General features: G+C 39.8%; 1 protein-coding gene across 2 annotated transcripts in view; it reads right to left on the reverse strand.

Annotated features, from left to right (window-relative positions):
* Positions 1-18,534, reverse strand: part of XYLB (xylulokinase) — a 238,427-nt gene that overhangs the window by 103,496 nt on the left and 116,397 nt on the right. For both annotated transcript variants that reach the window (XM_036738114.1, XM_036738115.1), the window contains 2 exons: positions 15,482-15,555; positions 13,024-13,120 (listed from right to left, as the gene is read on the reverse strand). In XM_036738114.1, the coding sequence (XP_036594009.1) occupies positions 13,024-13,120; positions 15,482-15,555 (171 nt within the window). The remainder of the gene's footprint in view (positions 1-13,023; positions 13,121-15,481; positions 15,556-18,534) is intronic.

Raw genomic sequence — 18,534 nt, forward strand, 5'->3', positions numbered from 1 at the left:
AGTGTATGCACAGTTTATTGACTTTTTGAGCGTAGTTCCAAATTGTTTTCCATAATGGCAAGATCCAATCACAGCTTCACCCAAAGCCCCTCAAACATTTGTCATTTTCCTTTTTGTTCATATTTGCAAATTTCATGCGTGTCAGGTAGAACTACAGAATTGCTTTATTTTACATTTCTCTAATTATTAGTGATTTGGTTGGTTATTGATAGCTTGGACTTCTTCCTTTAAAAATTGCCTGTTAAAATCCTTTAACCATTTGTTTATTGGGGAATAGCACTTATTCTTATATATTTGTATCTGTTTTTTATATATCTTGGATGTCAGACCTTTCTCAACGAAACTTGCTGTAAAGATTTGTTCTTGTTTACCTGGCTCCCTTCTAATTTTAACTCGATATTTTTGTGCAAAAAAATGTGAGATTTTATATAATCAAAATTGTCCATTTTATTTTTATTGATCTTCTCTACCCCTTGTTTGGCCATGGAAGCTTTCCCTATCCAACTATCAGAAAGGCAATTTCCTCCTTGCTTCTCTCATTAGCTTACAATTTCATCTTTTATGATTAAATTATTTGTCCATTGGTAGTTTATCTTGGTGTGTAGGTATGAAGTGTTGGTCTAGACCCAATTTCTGCCAATCTGCTCTCCAGTTTCCCTAGCAGATTTTGTCAAATATTAAGTTCTTATTCCAGTAATTAGGGTCTTTGGGTTTGTCAACCACTGCTACTATGTTTGTTTGCTTCTGTAAGTTGTATATCTGGTTTGTTCCACTGACCAGCCTCTCTATTTTTAACTAGTACTAAGTTGTTTTGATGATTACATGTGGACTCATTTATTTCCTGTAATGCAGTATTAGCTCTCATTGGAAATGAAGAATTTGATCTTAAGATCAATCAGAATAGTAGCATCGTTCATGCTAATCTGGAAAGTAACCAAAAAAATACCAATAGCTCTCCTCCTACGGGGGCCTGAGATATTCTAAACAATGACCAAAATGGTGGACTATAATTTTTTTTTAAGTCTAAAAATATCCTTATGGAATTTCATGGGCCCATGATCTACCCCTTCACCTAATGTCCACATTTCTGTTGAGCTTATCAACATTTTTCCAATCAACAGAGTTCAAAATCTTGATGTCACCAGCATCTCTTGCCAAGCCCTCCTCCTCTACATGTCATCTGTTACCAAGTTTTGTCAGTCTACAGCTCTCATAACCATCTCCTTTTATCCAGATACACATGCTCCACCCTAGTTTAGGCCTCCATCACTGGAGGCCCTCAAGATAAGGCCTTTCTTGATCCCAACCCCCAGTAATTAGTGCTTTTTCTCTCTTAAAATTACTTTAAATCTCTAGACAGATAAAGATAGATAAATAGGTAGATAGACAGATAGATAGATAGATGATAGATAGATAGATAGATAGAGATGGATAGATAGATAATGTTGCTTCCCCTAGAATATAAACTCCTTGAGGACAGGGAATATTTCATTTTTGTCTTTATAACTCCAGTGCCTCCAGTACATTAGTGGACCCCACTGTGGCAAACTTTTGGGAGTAGTACATGGATGGGCAAATGATGGGCAGATGCGACTGGGTCACCATATGCATTGTTAGAGGGAACTCGTGAACCAATGAGATCGCACATACATTTAAGTATAACCCCAGTGTCTAATAACACAAAATGTAAATCATTAAATGATCTATAATTTCATCACAATGTAGAGCTTCTGGTATGTAAAATCCTTCCACCAACAGAAATCGGCTTGAGACCATGAGAGGTTAAGCAAGTTGCCTGGGGTCACATAGCTAATAAATGTCAGAGCTAGGATTTGAACCTAGGTTTTCCTGACTACAAGCCGAGCACTCTCACCATTACACTATATTCCCTCTTTTGTAAATAGTAGGGGATTAATAAATGTTGAATTGAAGCAAGTTATCCAAATGTCTGGGTAAACAAGTGTCTGAATTCCACACAAACTCAGTCACAGAGAATCTTCTATTGTCTAAATGCAGAAATCACATGCTGTAAATACTTTGACTTCTGCTGGTTATGCAGGAAATGCTATTGTTCAGTCAGTGACAGCATTTTATCAACATGTCAGGAAAGAGGCTGACAGTGCACCTTCTACACTTTTTTATTAAATCTTTTTTCCCCATTGTCTTCTTGTTTAGTTTCCCCAGCACAGGTAAGAGAACAAGTTGGGAGGAGAGACAAGGATGTGGAGAGAGAGAAAAAAAAAACAGCTATTTCAGCCAAGGAATTCTACGTGCAGGCAATTCCATGAAATAAGATCAGTGTCTTCCTTTAGGTCCAGACTTGTGGTTTCATCTATCCTGGGTATTCACTGTGAGAATTCCCCCTCTACCAACGTAGATGAACAATTACTCCTGAATTTGTGGTCTTAGAGTACGGATGAGAGGTTAAGTGACTTGTCTGGGGTCTTATATCCAGTATGTGTCAGAGCCTGGCCTGGAATACAGATCTTCCTGACTCCAGGTGAGCTCATTAGATCCACTTTACAATGCTATGTGACACTATGGGGGTCTGAATTAGTTATTAGTACAACCGAATGAATATCAGAATAGTTTATTAGGACACTATCTCTGCCCCCGGGCCATGATAATCCATGGCCCCGTCAATGGAAAATGTGTTGGCTTTGGAGTCAGAATACCTATTTCAACCCCCATGATCTAGGGCAAATTGTTTAACCCCTCTGAGCCTCTGTTTCCTCATCTGCAAAATGGCAGTGCTAGACAATAGCCTTCCAGGGTCCCTTTCAGCTTTAAGAGTCTCTATGATTCACTGGAATTATATTAACAAATAAATAGAGTGACATCCCCTAATCCTGTGCCTTGAGTTTACCCTGTTGATAAACACATGCCTGTCTTTGCTCCTACCATAAACTTCCATTAATTTAATTTTGCTTTCCCAGAGTTCCCTCATTCTAAATGGGTTCAACAAGCAAAGTTTTAAGCAAAACATAAATTGTATACACAACGAACATTTTTTAAAGGGTCAACTGTACATTAGACACTGAAGATACAAAGGCAAATGAAAATCACTCCAGGCCCCTAGGCGCTTACTTTCTCTGCTAAATGAACACATTTTCCATAATGCAGAGCCTCAAAATCAAGAAACCTTCAAGGTGGTAACATATGAAATTGCAATTTAGCTCCATCAGACACTGTAGACACCTAGAGATGCATTTACTAATAAAAAAAAAGAGGGTGGTTGGGTTATCTGAGTTCCTGAGCTTAAATCTCTTGGAGCATCAAATATTTTTCAGGGTGGTGGTGGTGGTGGTGGTGGTGGTGGTGGTGGTGGTGGTGGTGAATTCTTCCAGCACAGGCTGTGGAAGCTGTAGGTGGTTGATGGTACAAGGGTAATCCCTGAAGAGAAGGGCAGTAAAGTTGGGATGGAAACATCTTCCCTTCCAGTTCACACACCTCAGGTGAAACAACCCTTAGTTGTCACAAAGCTTCTGCTATTTCAGCACTGTCTGGAAAGCCACAGGGCTGACCACTAGCTTGACTTTCTCAGGGTGAGAAGGCGAAACACCCCATGAATTCCGTATCAGTTTTGTTGTAGCACTTGGTAAATGACTGAACCCAAAGTTGAGGGGCCACTCCATGGTCGGGGGAGAAGGTAAGGAAGCCAACCTCCCTGGAGCCTGTGGACCAGTGTTACTACATAAGCATCAAGCCAAAAGGCTTCGTTTTTTTACTTGAAAGTTAAGGGGGTCACTTCCAGTCAACCATAGGTCATAAATCCCAAGGGAAGAGCCCTACATGCTCAGAGAATTCTTTAAGAGACCAGATTTTCAGACAGGTTTGATTTTCTTTTTGTTTTCTTCTTTATCTCATCTTTCTTATTTTGGAATACCTTAGAATGGCTTTGGAAGTCCTTTTGCAAGCAACAAGAGAAGTGTTAATCTATTAGAACTTTATTAAATGGTATTTTGTATTTGGAAATATGGAAGAATATTACTTACTGGATTTGATCACTCACCATGCCCCATAGGGAGGCTCCTTAGTACAAAGCACTGGGGGAAAGAATTTGAAAAGGGTAAAGCTGAACCTCCCCAAGTCACTGAAGAGCTCTCTGGATTTGGGGCTACGGACTTTGCTAAACATATTCTAGTAGATTTTCTGAGGACAGTGGAAAACTGGGAGGAATGTGGTGATTGTTGTCCTTTGCTCTCAAAGAGGACCAAAATGACATCACTATGCTAGAGTTCAGTTTCTGTGTGTCCAACTGAGGCTGATCAGACCAATACAAGCTTGGAATGCTCTACCACAGGACAGGCACAAATAGTCCACGTGAACATTTGGGGTAGATACTACAAACTTGTGCATCCTGTGTTTCCTTTGAGCTGCTTCAATGCTGCTTTGCTCCTAGAGCACAGCACCTTCCCTGATGTGGGCACACCATGCTGAGTGATCCTGTGCCACTGTCTTCCATGTCACACAATCAATTCCAAAGTTCTTGAGAGAGACCTTGAGAGTGTCCCTGTATCACTTCTTCTGACCACCTTGTGAATGCTTGCCCTACATGAGTTCTCCATAAAAGTCTTTTTGGCAAGCATATGTTTTGCATTTGAACAATGTGGCCAGCCCATCGGAGTTGCGCTCTCTAAAGCAGAGTTTGAATGCTTGGCAGTTTGGAGTAAGGACTTCAGTGTCTGGTACCTTATCCTGCCAGGTGATCTTCAGAATCTTCCTAAGACAATTCAAATAGAAGCAATTCAGTTTCCTGGCATGGAGCTGGTAGACTGTCCAGGTTTCACAGGCATACAACAATGAGGTCAGGACAACGGTTCTGTAGACCTTCAGTTTGGTAGTCAGTCTAATAACTTTTTCTCTCCCATCCTTTCCTTCAGAGCCTCCCAAACACTGACCTAGCTCTTGCAATGCATGTGCCACTGTAATGTGAGGAATGTAAGGGTGGGGTTGATTGAGTAAATCGACCTAATCATGCCACCCCACTTACAGAAAGTGAGAAAATTCTAGCCTGGGTGCCTTCACCAGTGAAATTTGTCTTGATTGAATCAAATCGATCAAAACCCTTCCAAGGAAGTATAAAATGCCTTGATGAGCCATTAGATGAACTAAAGAAAAACTGAATAGGAAGTGTTTGGATAGTCAAAAGAATCTTGGGATCATGCCCTAGGGTTCATCTATAAAATATTAAGTCAGTTGAGAACTGAAGTTATTCAAGGGATTTGAGCTCCAGAAAGCAGCAAACCAGGAGAGAGCGCTGCAGCTAGCTTTTGTCCAGAACAGCTCCTTAGGAGGTTTGGAGGTCAGCAGGCCTTCCTATCAAAGTCCTAGCATCATCCCTCAAGGACAGCAGCAGTTGGAGACAGTGCCAATATCAGCAATCAAGGATACACTGGGCACAGATTGAGAGCTCTCCTAAGATTCCAGGAAAAGATGCACCACACCCAGGCCCCTCAAAGGGAAAGAAAGGACTTCCAGCAACCAGAAGGTCAAAGTTACCCCTTTGCCACATAGGCTCCCTCGGCTTGAGTCATCTTTCCCCTAATTCTGGATGGGAGACTATATGACCCCATTCGGGGTTTTCTTGACTGGAGTAGTGTGTCATTTCCTTCTCCAGCTCATTTCACAGATGAGGAAACTGAAGCAAACAGGTCATGTGGCTTGCCCAGGGGTCACACAGCTAGTAAGTGTCTGAGGCTGGACTTGAACTCATGAAGAATGCAGCTGAAGATCTCATGGGGATATTTTGGGGAGAAGGGATATTTTATATCACCTGTTCTTACAGTAACTGTAAAGCACTTAGCATAGTGCCCTGCACATAGTAAGCACTATAAAAACGAGAGGGAGCATAAGGATAAGGACCTCAGAGCATATGACAAGCTGCTAAATTGTAAATTCCCTGGGGATCAGGAATGTGTCTTACTCATCCCTTTATACCTCTTGGTACTTTCTTATAATAGTCACTCAAAAAGCTTTGGGGATATTAAGGGATTTTATTTTTCTGGAGAATCAGAGCTCCTGGCATAGGGGATAAAATATTGCACTTGGAAGTGAGGAAGAACTGGGTTCAAATCCTGCCTCAGACATTTACTAGCTGTGTGACTGGGCAAATCATTTAACCTCTCTGTCTCTATTCCCTCACAAGACAGCTAGATAGTTCAGTGGATAGAGACCTGGGCTTGGAATCAGGAAGACTTGTCTTCATGAATCCAAATCCAGCCTTAGACACTTACTAGCTGGGTGACCCTGGGCAAATCACTTAACCCTGTTTACCTCAGTTTCCTCATCTGTGAAATAAGCTGGAGAAGGAAAGGGTGAACCACTCTAGTATGCCACTGCTCCAGTATCTTTGCCAAGAAAACTCCAAGTGGGGTCACAAAAAGGCAGAAACAACTGAACACTAACTCTATTCCCTCATCAGTAAATTGGGGACGATAATAGCATTTACCCCTCAGGGTTGTTGTGAGGATCAAATGAGATCACACTTGTGGAGCACTATCTGAATTGTAGAAATCATTATGATAATCAACTGAAAAATACGACTCAGTTTCCTGAATTTTGCTTTACCTACAACTTAAACGTCTGTCCCATAAAATGAGGAGTTCCTATATCGTAAAATACAAATTCGTATTTATTTACTGGAGCAAAACCATCAGACACAGAGTAGGTTCTCGTGTGGTGTTTAAACAACATCCATACCCTTAGCAACACATGCTGAGAGACCAGCTTGTAGTCAGCACAACATTTTAGTATTGATTTTCTTTGAAAAATTTAAATCCCTCTTGGGGGTGGGGAAGAATCATCCACTTAATCTGTAGGCAGCCAAGGAATTGTACCCTAAACCTCTCTGCTGCCAGAAATGGAAAGCCCAGTAGTGCTTTTCAAGGATACATGACCCCCTTCTGCAATGTGAATTGCAATAAAACAGACTAATCCAGCTCACACTGAGAATGCCATGCATGCAAACATAATGCACGTCATTCTCCAACATATGCCCAGGGAATTGCGCTATGTAATCTTGCTTCATGCCCTGGAGAAATCCAAGGAGCAGAAGTCACCCTTTGCACAGCTGACTTGGCACCCAGTAGTCATAATGGGAGGCTTACATTGATGGGATGCCCCTACTCAGTGTCCAAATGGAGAACTGAATCACACAATGTTGATGAGAGGGGCACAGCCTGAGAACTCTGCTCTTTCTAATCAACGATCATTTCTTGAGCCCTTACTACACACCCGGCTCTGGGAACTTAAGGCAATGACCAAGTCAGTAGAGCCCCGCAGCCTTTTGCGCAGTGCTCCAGAGATTAATCACAGCCTAGTCCAGGGTCTGCAAAGCAGAGCAGTAAGGATTGTAAAGTGTTATACAACCAAACCCTGGGATTAAGGCTCTGTCTTTGCAATATCAAAGCAATAAGCCTATCAAACTTCTTCCTGATCTAGCACCAAAAAATTCACAGGAGGCAAAAATGCAATAAAACAGCCAGTAGTAAAACCCAGGTCTGCCATGTCTAGGCCAAGTGGCCAAAGTTTAGGCAACAAGGTCCTAACAAAATACTAACACAAGGAATACTAACACAAGAGGGCATGTTTGAGAAGCATTTATTAAGCACCTACTATGTGCCAAGCACTATGCTAAACATTTCACAAATATCATGTCTTTTGATCCTCATAACAACCCTGAAAGGTGGGTGTTATTATTACCTCCATTCTAAGCTGAGGAAACTGAGGCAGACAGCAGTTAAGTGACTTGTCCAGGATCACACAGAGAGTGTCTGTTGAAAAAAAGGTTTTCCTTTCTCAGGTCCAATGATCCATCCACTGTGTCACCTAACTGCCTCTCATTGGGATGAAAGCCAGGAATGGATTTTGGTTCTGGATGGGAATACCTTACTCAAAAGAAACAGGATAGGTCGAAGTGGCAGAGGTAGCTTTGTATATTAAGAAGGTATACTTATGTGAAGAAGACCAGCAACCAAAGGCAGAAATTCGGGAGCAGATTGTTTGGGTGCAGGTCAAAAGAGGAAAAAAAATAGAAGGCATTTTGTCACTGGTACATATTACAGATCATCTAGACAGAAAGAGGAAATAGATGAAAAGTTTGGAAAACAGATCACAAGCCTGACAAAGATAGCAGTGATGAAGGATTTCAATTATCCAGGTATCTGCTAGAATACTCTCTCTCTCTCTCTCTCTCTCTCTCTCACTATCTCTCTCTCTCTCTCTCTCTCTCTCTCTGTCTCCCCCCCCCCCACATCCCAAAGCAGAAATGCTAATTAGTTCTGTATCTGCCTCCAAAAGATGGCAAAATCTACAATCGTCTATTCTGAATCTGATTCTCACTAACAGGGAGAAATTCGTTGCTGGAGTGCAAATAAAGGGAATGCTAGGGAAAAAGTGACCACTTCATTCCAGAGTTTGTGATAGAGAAAGAGAAGAAATCTGGCCAAATTATGACATGAATCCTAGATTTGGGGCAAGCAAATTTCAAAGAGTTAGGAGTGATAGGAAGGATCCCATGGAGTAAAATGATTCAGCCCAGGAGAGATGGGAGGCGCTCAAGAATGAAATCCTCAAGACACAAAGGGAAAAGTTCCAACGAAGAGGAAAAGTAGGATTTGGCTGAAGAGACTGATGTGGATACACATGGAATACATCAACCAACTTAGATTTTTAAAAAGAAATATATAGAATATGGAAACAAGGCCAGAAAACAGAAGATGAATATAAGAATGTGGCATGTTCCTATAAAAAGAATGTCAGGAATGCTAAAGAATGAACTAAGACTGTTGAGGGAAGCTAAAGACAACAAAAAGGGCTTATTAAGTCATACTGGGAGAAAAAGGAGGGCCAAAGAAGGAATAGGATCTTAGCCTGGGATGGATGAGATGGTTGTAACCGGCAAGAGAGAGAAGGCAGAATTATTTAAATCTTTTTGAAATTATTTTTACAAGCATTTACTATTTCTTCCTCCCACTGTCCCTTCCCTGACCTCCTTGTTGAACAATTTATAAAAAAGAAAAGAGAAACAAAACCTTATTTTGTTTCTGTTTTCTTTGCAAAGGGGAGTGAACTTTAGAAAGGTGAAACAAAAATGACCAACTGGGAGTTGATAACCAAGATAAGTACAGTGCTAGTAGGAGAGAATCTCACTGCCCTTGATGAATTCAAGTCACTTGGCCTAAGTGAACTGCATCAAATAGCTGGCTGATGAGATTGCTGAACCACTCACTGTCAGTGATATGTGAAAGATCATGGAAAACAGATCAACGAAGGGCAAATGTCCTGATTTTCAACAAAAGGAAACAGGACAGCCTGCAAGCTAAAAGTGAGTGAGTTTCACTTTGATTCCTGGGGAAATTCTAGAATGAATCCTGAAAGAGATGGTTAGTAGACATTGAAAAAGGCAAGCAGTGATTACTAGCAGCCAGCATTGCTTCATCAAAAACTGGTCATGCCAAACTAACCTGATTTCCTTTTTTGACAGGATAACTAGACAAGTAAATGAGAGGAATGCTAGAGTATGGCTATAGTTTACCTAGATTTAGGCAAATCTTTTGATAAAATATCAAATTTTGTGTTTGTGAAGAAGATGGAGAGATATGGATATAATATGGTCAGACAGATTCAGAATTGAATGAAAGGTTCAGGAGGTCTCCTGAGGAGTGCCCGAGGGATCGAGGCTTGGCTCCATGCTGTTTAACATTTTCATCAATGACTCAGATAAAGGCACAGAGTACGCTCATCAAATTTGCAGAGGGTACAAAGAAACCAGATGTTGTACTAAATGGATGGGTTGTTTGCAATGGCAGATCAATTCATCCCAAAACATAAAAGTAGTATTCCAATAGAGATGCACAACGTAAGGGAAAACCTGCCTGCCGTAGGGCTTGGATGAGTCCGATGTGAACTGGGACTACTGCGAGCCACAGATGCCAAACAGAGGAGCTGTTATGTTCCTTATGTTCCAACGAAAGGAGCAAAATGACCTTGGATGTTTACAATGCATAGAAATTCAGAGCCGTGATAATGTTTCAAGACTGTGCACAAGAACAGGAAAAGCACGCGATAAAATATATTTCTCTCTCCTCAATAGAAAGGAGGGGCACTATGAGGATAGTGTCACATACATCAAGACATTCACTATATGGGTTGTTTTTGCTGAATAGCTTTTTTTTATTATTACAAGGGAGGGTTCTATTCCAGAAGATAGGTGGGAGAGAAAGGTTAGTAACCAGAAATGAATATGATATAAAAACTAAAGATATCAATAGCACTTTAAAAAAAAAACAATATGAATAGGATAAAGGGCATTTCCACTGGGAATGCCCACATTTATTTTCAACTGGTGGAGAAATAAACCAAGGAGAAAAGTTTTCACATTAGCAAATCTGGTAAATTCCTTATTATTATTAAACATTTGTGTGGCTCTTCATGTTCTCAAAGTGCCCTCCAACAAGAGTACTCAGTGCCAACTATATGAACTCTTCACATGCCTGAGAAGACATTTGTTCAAACAGTTCAGGCTCTCTATTCTATATTTACTTATTATCTAAGTACATATAGCTTTCCCCCAGTAGACTGTACTGTTATCCCTTCCACACTGAGACTTTCTCCATCGTAGTTTCAATATATTGTGATTTGGCATTAAAAAATTAAATTTTGGGGGCACCTTGCGGAAGTTGCAGGTGACACATGAAGGTCAGCAAACAACACAGAAAAAGTTTACAATGCTTTTTCTTCTTTTCTTATTTTGTATTTAAGTTTATGATACGTTCCTTTTTCTTTTCTCATGTGTATTTAAAATAAATAAATTAAAATTGTATTTAAGTTTCTAATACGTTCCTTTTTCTTTTCTCATGTGTATTTAAAATAAATAAATTAAGATAAATTAACAAAAAAGAAAAAGGTTAGATACCCCAAAACACATAAAATATATGGATAGTATCATATATCAACATAGTTTATTTTTAATACAATAATAATTCAGACTTTTTCTTTGGTACGAGAGGGCCAAAATTTTTTATAGATTTTTCAGATTACGGGGGCACTGTGCCCCAACCCCACAGCAATGTGGAAGGGATAACTGTATGTTCTTTGAGGACAAGTTTCATTCATCCTGTACATAGTAGGTGCTTAATTACTGCTCATTTAATTGACTTGAACTACTGCTTTTCAGAACATTTATGCCTGGTGGCTTCAGAGATTATCTCTAAGACTGTATCTACAGAAAAGATCAGATAAGATCATTGACATAGTTTGCTAAAAAAAAAAATTCCAATTGGACACCATGACAAACCTTTTCTGAATGGCCTGATTCTTTGGTTCAGCATTGTATTAGGGCTTGAGGAATCCTAGTGTTTAAGCCAACTCTAGTTAGGCTTTGTCAATTGACTAATCAATTTTGCAAACCCCCATCAATTTACTGGGGAAAAAAATCATTGAAATTGTATGTTTTGATACAAATGGTTGATTTAATTTTCTGCCTTTCCAAATGGCTGGCTTTTCACAAAAATCAGTTTAACCAGCATTTAAGAGGCTTACTGAGCACTGTTTACTACTGAGCATTGTCCAGCCTGGGACCTACAAATTGGCCCAAATGCACCTGGAGCAATGCTAGCTCCTGATTTAATCTAAAGCCCGAAATCATCAAGCCCAAAGAGACCAGCATGTGGTGACAATTTTCAATGAGGAATGTTTTCTGGAGATTGCCGGGGAAAGTTAACAGTTTCTACCTGTTATGCCTTCTCAGGAATCACAGGGAAACATTTTTCAGATGCTTTTTAAATGTAGATTTGTTTGATAACTGTCCCTTGTGCTCAGAGGTTCAAAGTAAGTTTTTTCCACTTTGGCTCAAAATCCAAAAATTAAATGACTGAAAACTGCTCTTTTTAAAAACTCATTTCTGAATAAGATTAATATGAACATCTAAAATCCCAAGAAAATGAAGGTTTTTCTGTTAAATTCTTCTTTATTCCACTTAAAAGGCATTAAAATAAGAAAAGAGCACAATTCACCAAAATTAAAATCATAATTATATTTCTCTAGGTTTCATAGCCAGCAAGTGTGTAGGATGTGATTTGAATCCAGAACTCCCACCTCCAGGTCAAGCTTTCTATCCCTTATACCACGCTTTATATTAGTGAAACTACATCTGTGTGATCCATTATAACAGGCTCTTTCACAGACATTTATAGCCATCCCATTAAATTTCCTCCTCCAAATTAAAAGGAAAAAAAGATTTTTAACCTGCTAAGAGTATCAGCAAGCCTGAATTATTTTGCAAAAGAAATACTTCCAAAGTTGGGGGGTGGGGATGATATGATGTAATTGTATTGGTTATTTTTTGACTAAAGTAATACAATTTTTTTATCAGCCTGGAAGACAAGAATTTCAGAGTAACTTGGCCCATTTTTTTCTGCTGATCTATCATTTACATGCATATGGAAACACAAAGTCACTTAAAACAATAAACACATGAAATCACAGGTTGCCTTTGATCATAGGTATCAGTATTATCAAATATATGCTTTTATTTATGCTACTCCCCTTCATGTACCCTGTGCTCCAGACAAACTGGACTCCAAGCCATTTCCTAAAGTTGATATTCCATCTCCCACCTCCACACATTTGCATAAGTTTTTCTTTCAATCCTATGATAGGCACTACCTATTCATCTCAACCTCAGTGAATTCTTTTCTTTCAAGCCAAGATACAATTCCCTCCATGAAGTCTTCCATGATCCTCCCCACTCCACCCCCCTCTCAATTTATTTTGTATGATACTTATTTGTGTATAGGCTGTGCTTTACTCCCATCCCTACCATTGTTAGAAAGTAAGCTCCTTAAGTTCAAAATATGGCCCAGTTTATGAAGACTCAGGCCACTGGGAGTTTTCTCATGGTCCCTATAAAGGAAATGTTTTTTTTTTCCTTCCACCAAAACCAAATAAATCGTTGCTTCATTAAAAGACTACTTTGTTATCTTATGAGCAGCCTCCAGAACCTTCCACAATCACACTTACCAACTCTATAGCCTAGGTTTTCAGCATGAATCCTTTTGGCCATGAACTGTCCTTCAATCAAAGCTCGGATCTCCATCTTTTTGGGAAAGTTTAATACCTGTATTAGAATAGGAATAAAAAAATAAAGTTTTCCTACCACTAAGTTAGTTTGAATTTTTTTAAAAAAGAACAAAATAAACATAGCTCTGCAGTCCATAACCACCACAACTTACCAGACACACCCATCTCTCTCTCTCTCTCTCTCTCTCTCTCTCTCTCTCTCTCTCTACCCCTCCCTCTCTCTCTCCCCCACCCTCCACACCTCTCTCTCACGCATACACACAAACACACTATTTCTAAGTACTAAATAGCAGAGTATAGCCCAAATATCTGCCTAACCCTCCAAACTGGTACATGAGAGAAAGTGTCTTTGGCCAAAAGAAAATTCCCTAGTGTTTATATTCTAGCACCCACAGTTATTATAGAACTTGCCCCAGGAATAACATCTTCTTTGGGAAAAAGTAGAGGAAAAAAATCTGATATATGAGCAAATTTACACACAAATGTCTATCTTTGCATTATGAACAATGATAACCAAATCTAATGTCTGTCCCTGGGGAGAAAATTGAATTAAGCCATTTTACTTCCAAGTAAAGCTTTTTTAAAATTTGATAATTATTATAAAAGTAACTTAAAACATAAAATCTAATATAAACAAATTATTATGTTTAGTACATAAATATTCTGTACTGGCATTTCCTAAGTATTTATTAAGTATATAAACATCTGCCAAGTCCCTGAGTACATACAACACACTGTCTTTTTCATAGCTTTTTTATGTCAATGACACTGATCACTGATTTAAAGAGTGCTTCCTCTATTGGTGGAGACTGCAATCCATCCACGTCTTAGCTTTCTATATCTTCTTATAAATCTTCCCCAAAAGACCCACCCAACATCCTACAGCCTTTCTCTATAGCTCTCTTAGGGAACGTTGTGGGTATCAGTACAAGCATTTTGGCTGTGCATGTTTTAGCTCTCACTCTCCCTGCATGAAAAACCTACCTCTTTTTCTGGTTATGCATCCCTAGGATAGCTTTTGCACCACTTCTTAAAAGTCATCTTTGAGTATGAAAATTCAATTTAACTCAGAAAGTATTTCTTTTTGTTTTGTTTTGATTTGCTTTCTTTCTCATGGTTCCTTCCATTCGCAAAATATTTCTGACCACTTACTAAGTGCCTAGCATTATACTAAGCCCTGAATCAATTCAGAGAAAATCAACTGATGCTTTAAATTCAAGTTAAGACAGTATTGAACTCCCCTTCCCCCCCATCCCTTACCTTCCCTCCCCTCCCCTTCCCTCCCCTCTACTCCCATCTCCTCCCCTTCCCTCCCCTCCCCTTCCCTCCCCTCTACTCCCCTCTCCTCCTCTTCCCTCTCCTCTCCTCCCCTCCCTTCTTCTCACCATGCTGTCTGATGTCAGCTCATCCTCCTCCTTTCTTTTCTACTAGAACCCTGGACTCAGCTCCTCAGTCCCCCCAGCCCTGATAGATGAGCTTCTGACATATTTTAGCAAGGCTCAAGGCTTCATGCAATTGTCTCCTCACTATGCCACCCTGTGTGTCTCCCCACCTTTCCAAAATCTCTTTATTATTGTCTTCTCCTATTGTATGGGAGCTTCTTGAGAGCGGAGACTGTTTTCTTGCTCATATGTATGCCCAGTGTTTACAGAGTGCCTAGCCACTACTAAGGGCTTAATAAATGCATTCTCTATCTATCGATCTATCTATCTGCCTATCTGTCTGTCTGTCCATCTATCTTTCCATCTATCCATCTGTCTGTCCATCTATCTATCCTCTACCTATTTATCTACATCTATCATCTATCTATCCTCTCTCTGTCTCTATTATATATCCTCTCTCTACATCGTCTATCACTTATCTATTACCTCTCTATCATCTATCTATCCTCTATCTACAGCAATCATCTATCACATATCTTTTATCTGTCTAGGTCTGTCACTGATCTATCCTCAGTATCATCTGTCTAACCTATCTATATCTATCACCTATCTATATCTATATCCATTATCCTCTAGCTAGATCATCTATCATGTATCTATTATCTATCTATATCTATCATCTATTATCTATCCATTAGCTATCTATGTCTTTCTCCTATTTATATTTATCATCTATGTATAATCTATCTATATCTATCCTCCACCTCCTACCTATATCTATCATCTATCTGTCGATATCTATGTACTTGATATTTAAACATGCTACATTGTATCCTATTATACAGACTCTTAGGGGAAAAACACCTTAAAATTACCCAAAAATGGTTGCAGAGGCCTGGAAGACTGTTGAAGCAGCAGAGCTTAATAGATAATTAAATCAAAATCAAACACATAATATTGTTAAGAATGATTTTAGGGTAAGTAATGTTGGGGAAATTAGAAACACTGGTCTGTACCTTCTGATTGTCTGCATTAAACCTGTGATGCCCAGTGATCTCTGGAGTAATTTCCATCACATCAAAATAAAAACCTAAAACAGGGCCAAGAAAAGATTAGTTTTTATATAGTCAAAAACCAACAGTTATATTTCTTTATGATCCTATAAAAATGGTAAATTGGAATGGAGTGAGAAAATGAAGCCCACATCTTCTCTCCTGTGGTATTCCAAAGTGGTGGCTTCCCTAAAACCATCACACTCTTGGTAATCAGGTTTTTCCCTCTTTTTCAGTAATTTGGCATCTGATCCCTGTGATTTGCTGATAATGTGGGCATTCTCTCTGGTGTCTCCAGGAGGACTCAATATACCCTTGGGAATAAAGCCTAGATTTGGGATGAGATTCAAGAGGGATATAAACTAGAGTCTTAAATTCAGGGCTACCTCTCCCCATATAATATGGTTTCTGGAGGGCTCAAGGACTCCTAGAGGGTACCAGCGACTAGGGGGGAGAGGAGGTAGTGATGGTGGTGGCAGTAAATATAAGGGGTTGATCACAAGCTCATAGATCCAAAGTTACCAGAATATTGTTGATGGCACAATTGGATTGCCTGGAGGGAAGAGGAGAGAGACTTCTCTACCTCAACTGTACTAAAAATATATACTGATATTCCTCCTCTTCCACAGTCCATCTGATTCACTCTAAAATTCTGAGAATATGCCAAGATTCCACATAAAGTTCTGATGTGGATTCCGGAGGATTTGGCATACTCTCTCAGGGGTTATGGTCTCCACTGGAGGTGGCAAATCTAGTGATTAGCAGTCTTGACTCTAAAGAAGGTGTCTAAAGGCTCCTTGAGCTACTAGAAAAAGCATTCACATTGTCCAATGAGGGCAGCAGTTAGTGAGATAGAGGATTTCTCAGCACATAACTGGATTTGCTAGGCAAGATGCAGAGAAGCCACTCTGGCCTGGCCCAGGGAACCTGTTTGGCAGTAGAAAGTGAACAACTTTCACTGGCTCAGGAATTTGGGGATCTTTTCTTCACACACCTGTGCATATGTGCACACTCATGCACATGCACATACACCTGTACATGAACACACATACATAGAGGAAAAATGTCTGGTACATTTCAGGTACTATTTAGGGCCAGTACCTCTGCCTCCCAGTGATGCTTAAGATAGGGCTTGGGAGCCTTCAGAGTTTCAAATGCTTTCTTGCAGTCACTGTGATTCCTTAGTGGTCTGAGACAACCACTGTGGTGGTTTTCCAGTTCCCTAACACCCCCTTCTGGGGGTTCTGCACTATGATGAGCAATCTTCTCATTACAGAATAAAGGCTTCTTTGTGGGAAGTCAGACAACACTGTGCAAACCACCTGAGACAGGGCCAACGTGTGCCAATAATTAGTCAGACCTCAAGGTGAGAAAAAGGCATTCTCCATCTGGGGTTAAGAAGGCCAGGTCTAAACTATTTGGGGGTCACAGATTCTCATGACAGCCTGGTGAAGCCTAAGAACCTTTCTAGGAACCATGACTTCAAATGCATAAAATAAAAAGGAAAAAGTTACAAAGAAAGTAAAAAATATTGAATATACAGTTATCAAAATATTAAAACAAACAAATTTATGGACCCCAGGTTAAGAACAGTGGCCATAGACCCAATCAAGCAGTAGGTACAGGTAAATAACTCTTTAACGCTTCTATCTTTACTCTGAATTTCTGTCAGCAAAAATCACAAAACATCATGGATAAACAGCATAAAGGTAAAGCATTAGACAGCCCTGAACACATGGGCCCACCATCTTCCAGGCAACTATGATGGAAACACGTACTGCCCACATCTTGAGACGTCCAATATCCCATCCCATGCCCATGCCAGATTATTCACCAGTATAGAGCACACAGTAAAGGAACAGCCATTGTTCCTATTTCTCCTGTGCCCCAGAGGGATCATCAAGTCCAGAAGACTAGACTATTTTCTCCTCTAATCCTTTAGTCACAGAATGGAACATTGTAAATGTTCACCAATAATGTTTTAACATCTGCCTGTCCAGAAAACCTAGAAAGTGAGTGTAAGTAGAAACAGGCTAGTTTGGAGAAACTGCTCAAGTTAAAAGCCAGGAAAAGTTCTGACAATAAACTAGCTGCACGAAAGGTGAAAGGTAGATAGCTATTTTTACATTTTTTCATATTTAATAACTACCCTCCAGTCAAATTTGTCTACTTATCATTCTCCAAACATGTAATGCACATTCCTCTGTTCCCTCTGTCCTCTGTCCTACCCCAGCCAACTCCACCTGGACTGTTCCTGAGTCTCCATCAGCCCAGCTCCAATGCTACCTTCTAAGACTTCTAAGAAGTCTTCCTTAATCCGCCCTGACCCCAATCTGAAGTCATCTCTCCCTCTTCTGAGGTTCCTCCCTTGTTTTGCCTCTCTGATCACACTTTCACATCTTACCTTGTGTTGTGGTTATTTTGTACATGTCTTCCGTCCTTCACTAGAATGGAATCTCCACCCCACCGCACCCCCTAAGGAATGATTAGTAAACATCTAGAAAAAGAAATGGTCTTCACAAAGAGTTAGCATGGCTTCCTCAAGATCATACCAGACAAGCCTCCATTTCCTTCTTTGATAAGGTTCCTAAAGTAGTGAAAATAATTTAGCTGGATTTCACCAAAGTATTTGACAAGGTCTCTTGTGCTATCTTTGCGGACAAGATGAAGAGATGTGGGCTGGGTTGTAGATGGCTATGAAACTACAGACCCAAAGAGAAGTCAGTAATGTGTTTGTCAACTCAACAATTCAATTCAGTAAATACTTATCAAGTGCCTACTATGTGCCAGTCCCTGCGCTAAGTGCTGGGGATACAAACAAGAAAAAGATAGTCCATGCCATCAAGGAGCTTACAATCTAATAGGGAAAGACTTAGAAGGAGGTCTTGACACAAGTACTCCAGACATTTGTCCTTGAATCTGGGCTGTTTAATATTTTTATCAGTGACTTGGACCAAAGACATAGATGACATGGTAATTAAATTTTCAGATGACACAAAACCAGGGACAATTAACAT

This window comes from Trichosurus vulpecula, chromosome 9 (assembly GCF_011100635.1).
Source record: "Trichosurus vulpecula isolate mTriVul1 chromosome 9, mTriVul1.pri, whole genome shotgun sequence".
In the NCBI taxonomy this organism is placed as follows: Eukaryota; Metazoa; Chordata; class Mammalia; order Diprotodontia; family Phalangeridae; genus Trichosurus; species Trichosurus vulpecula.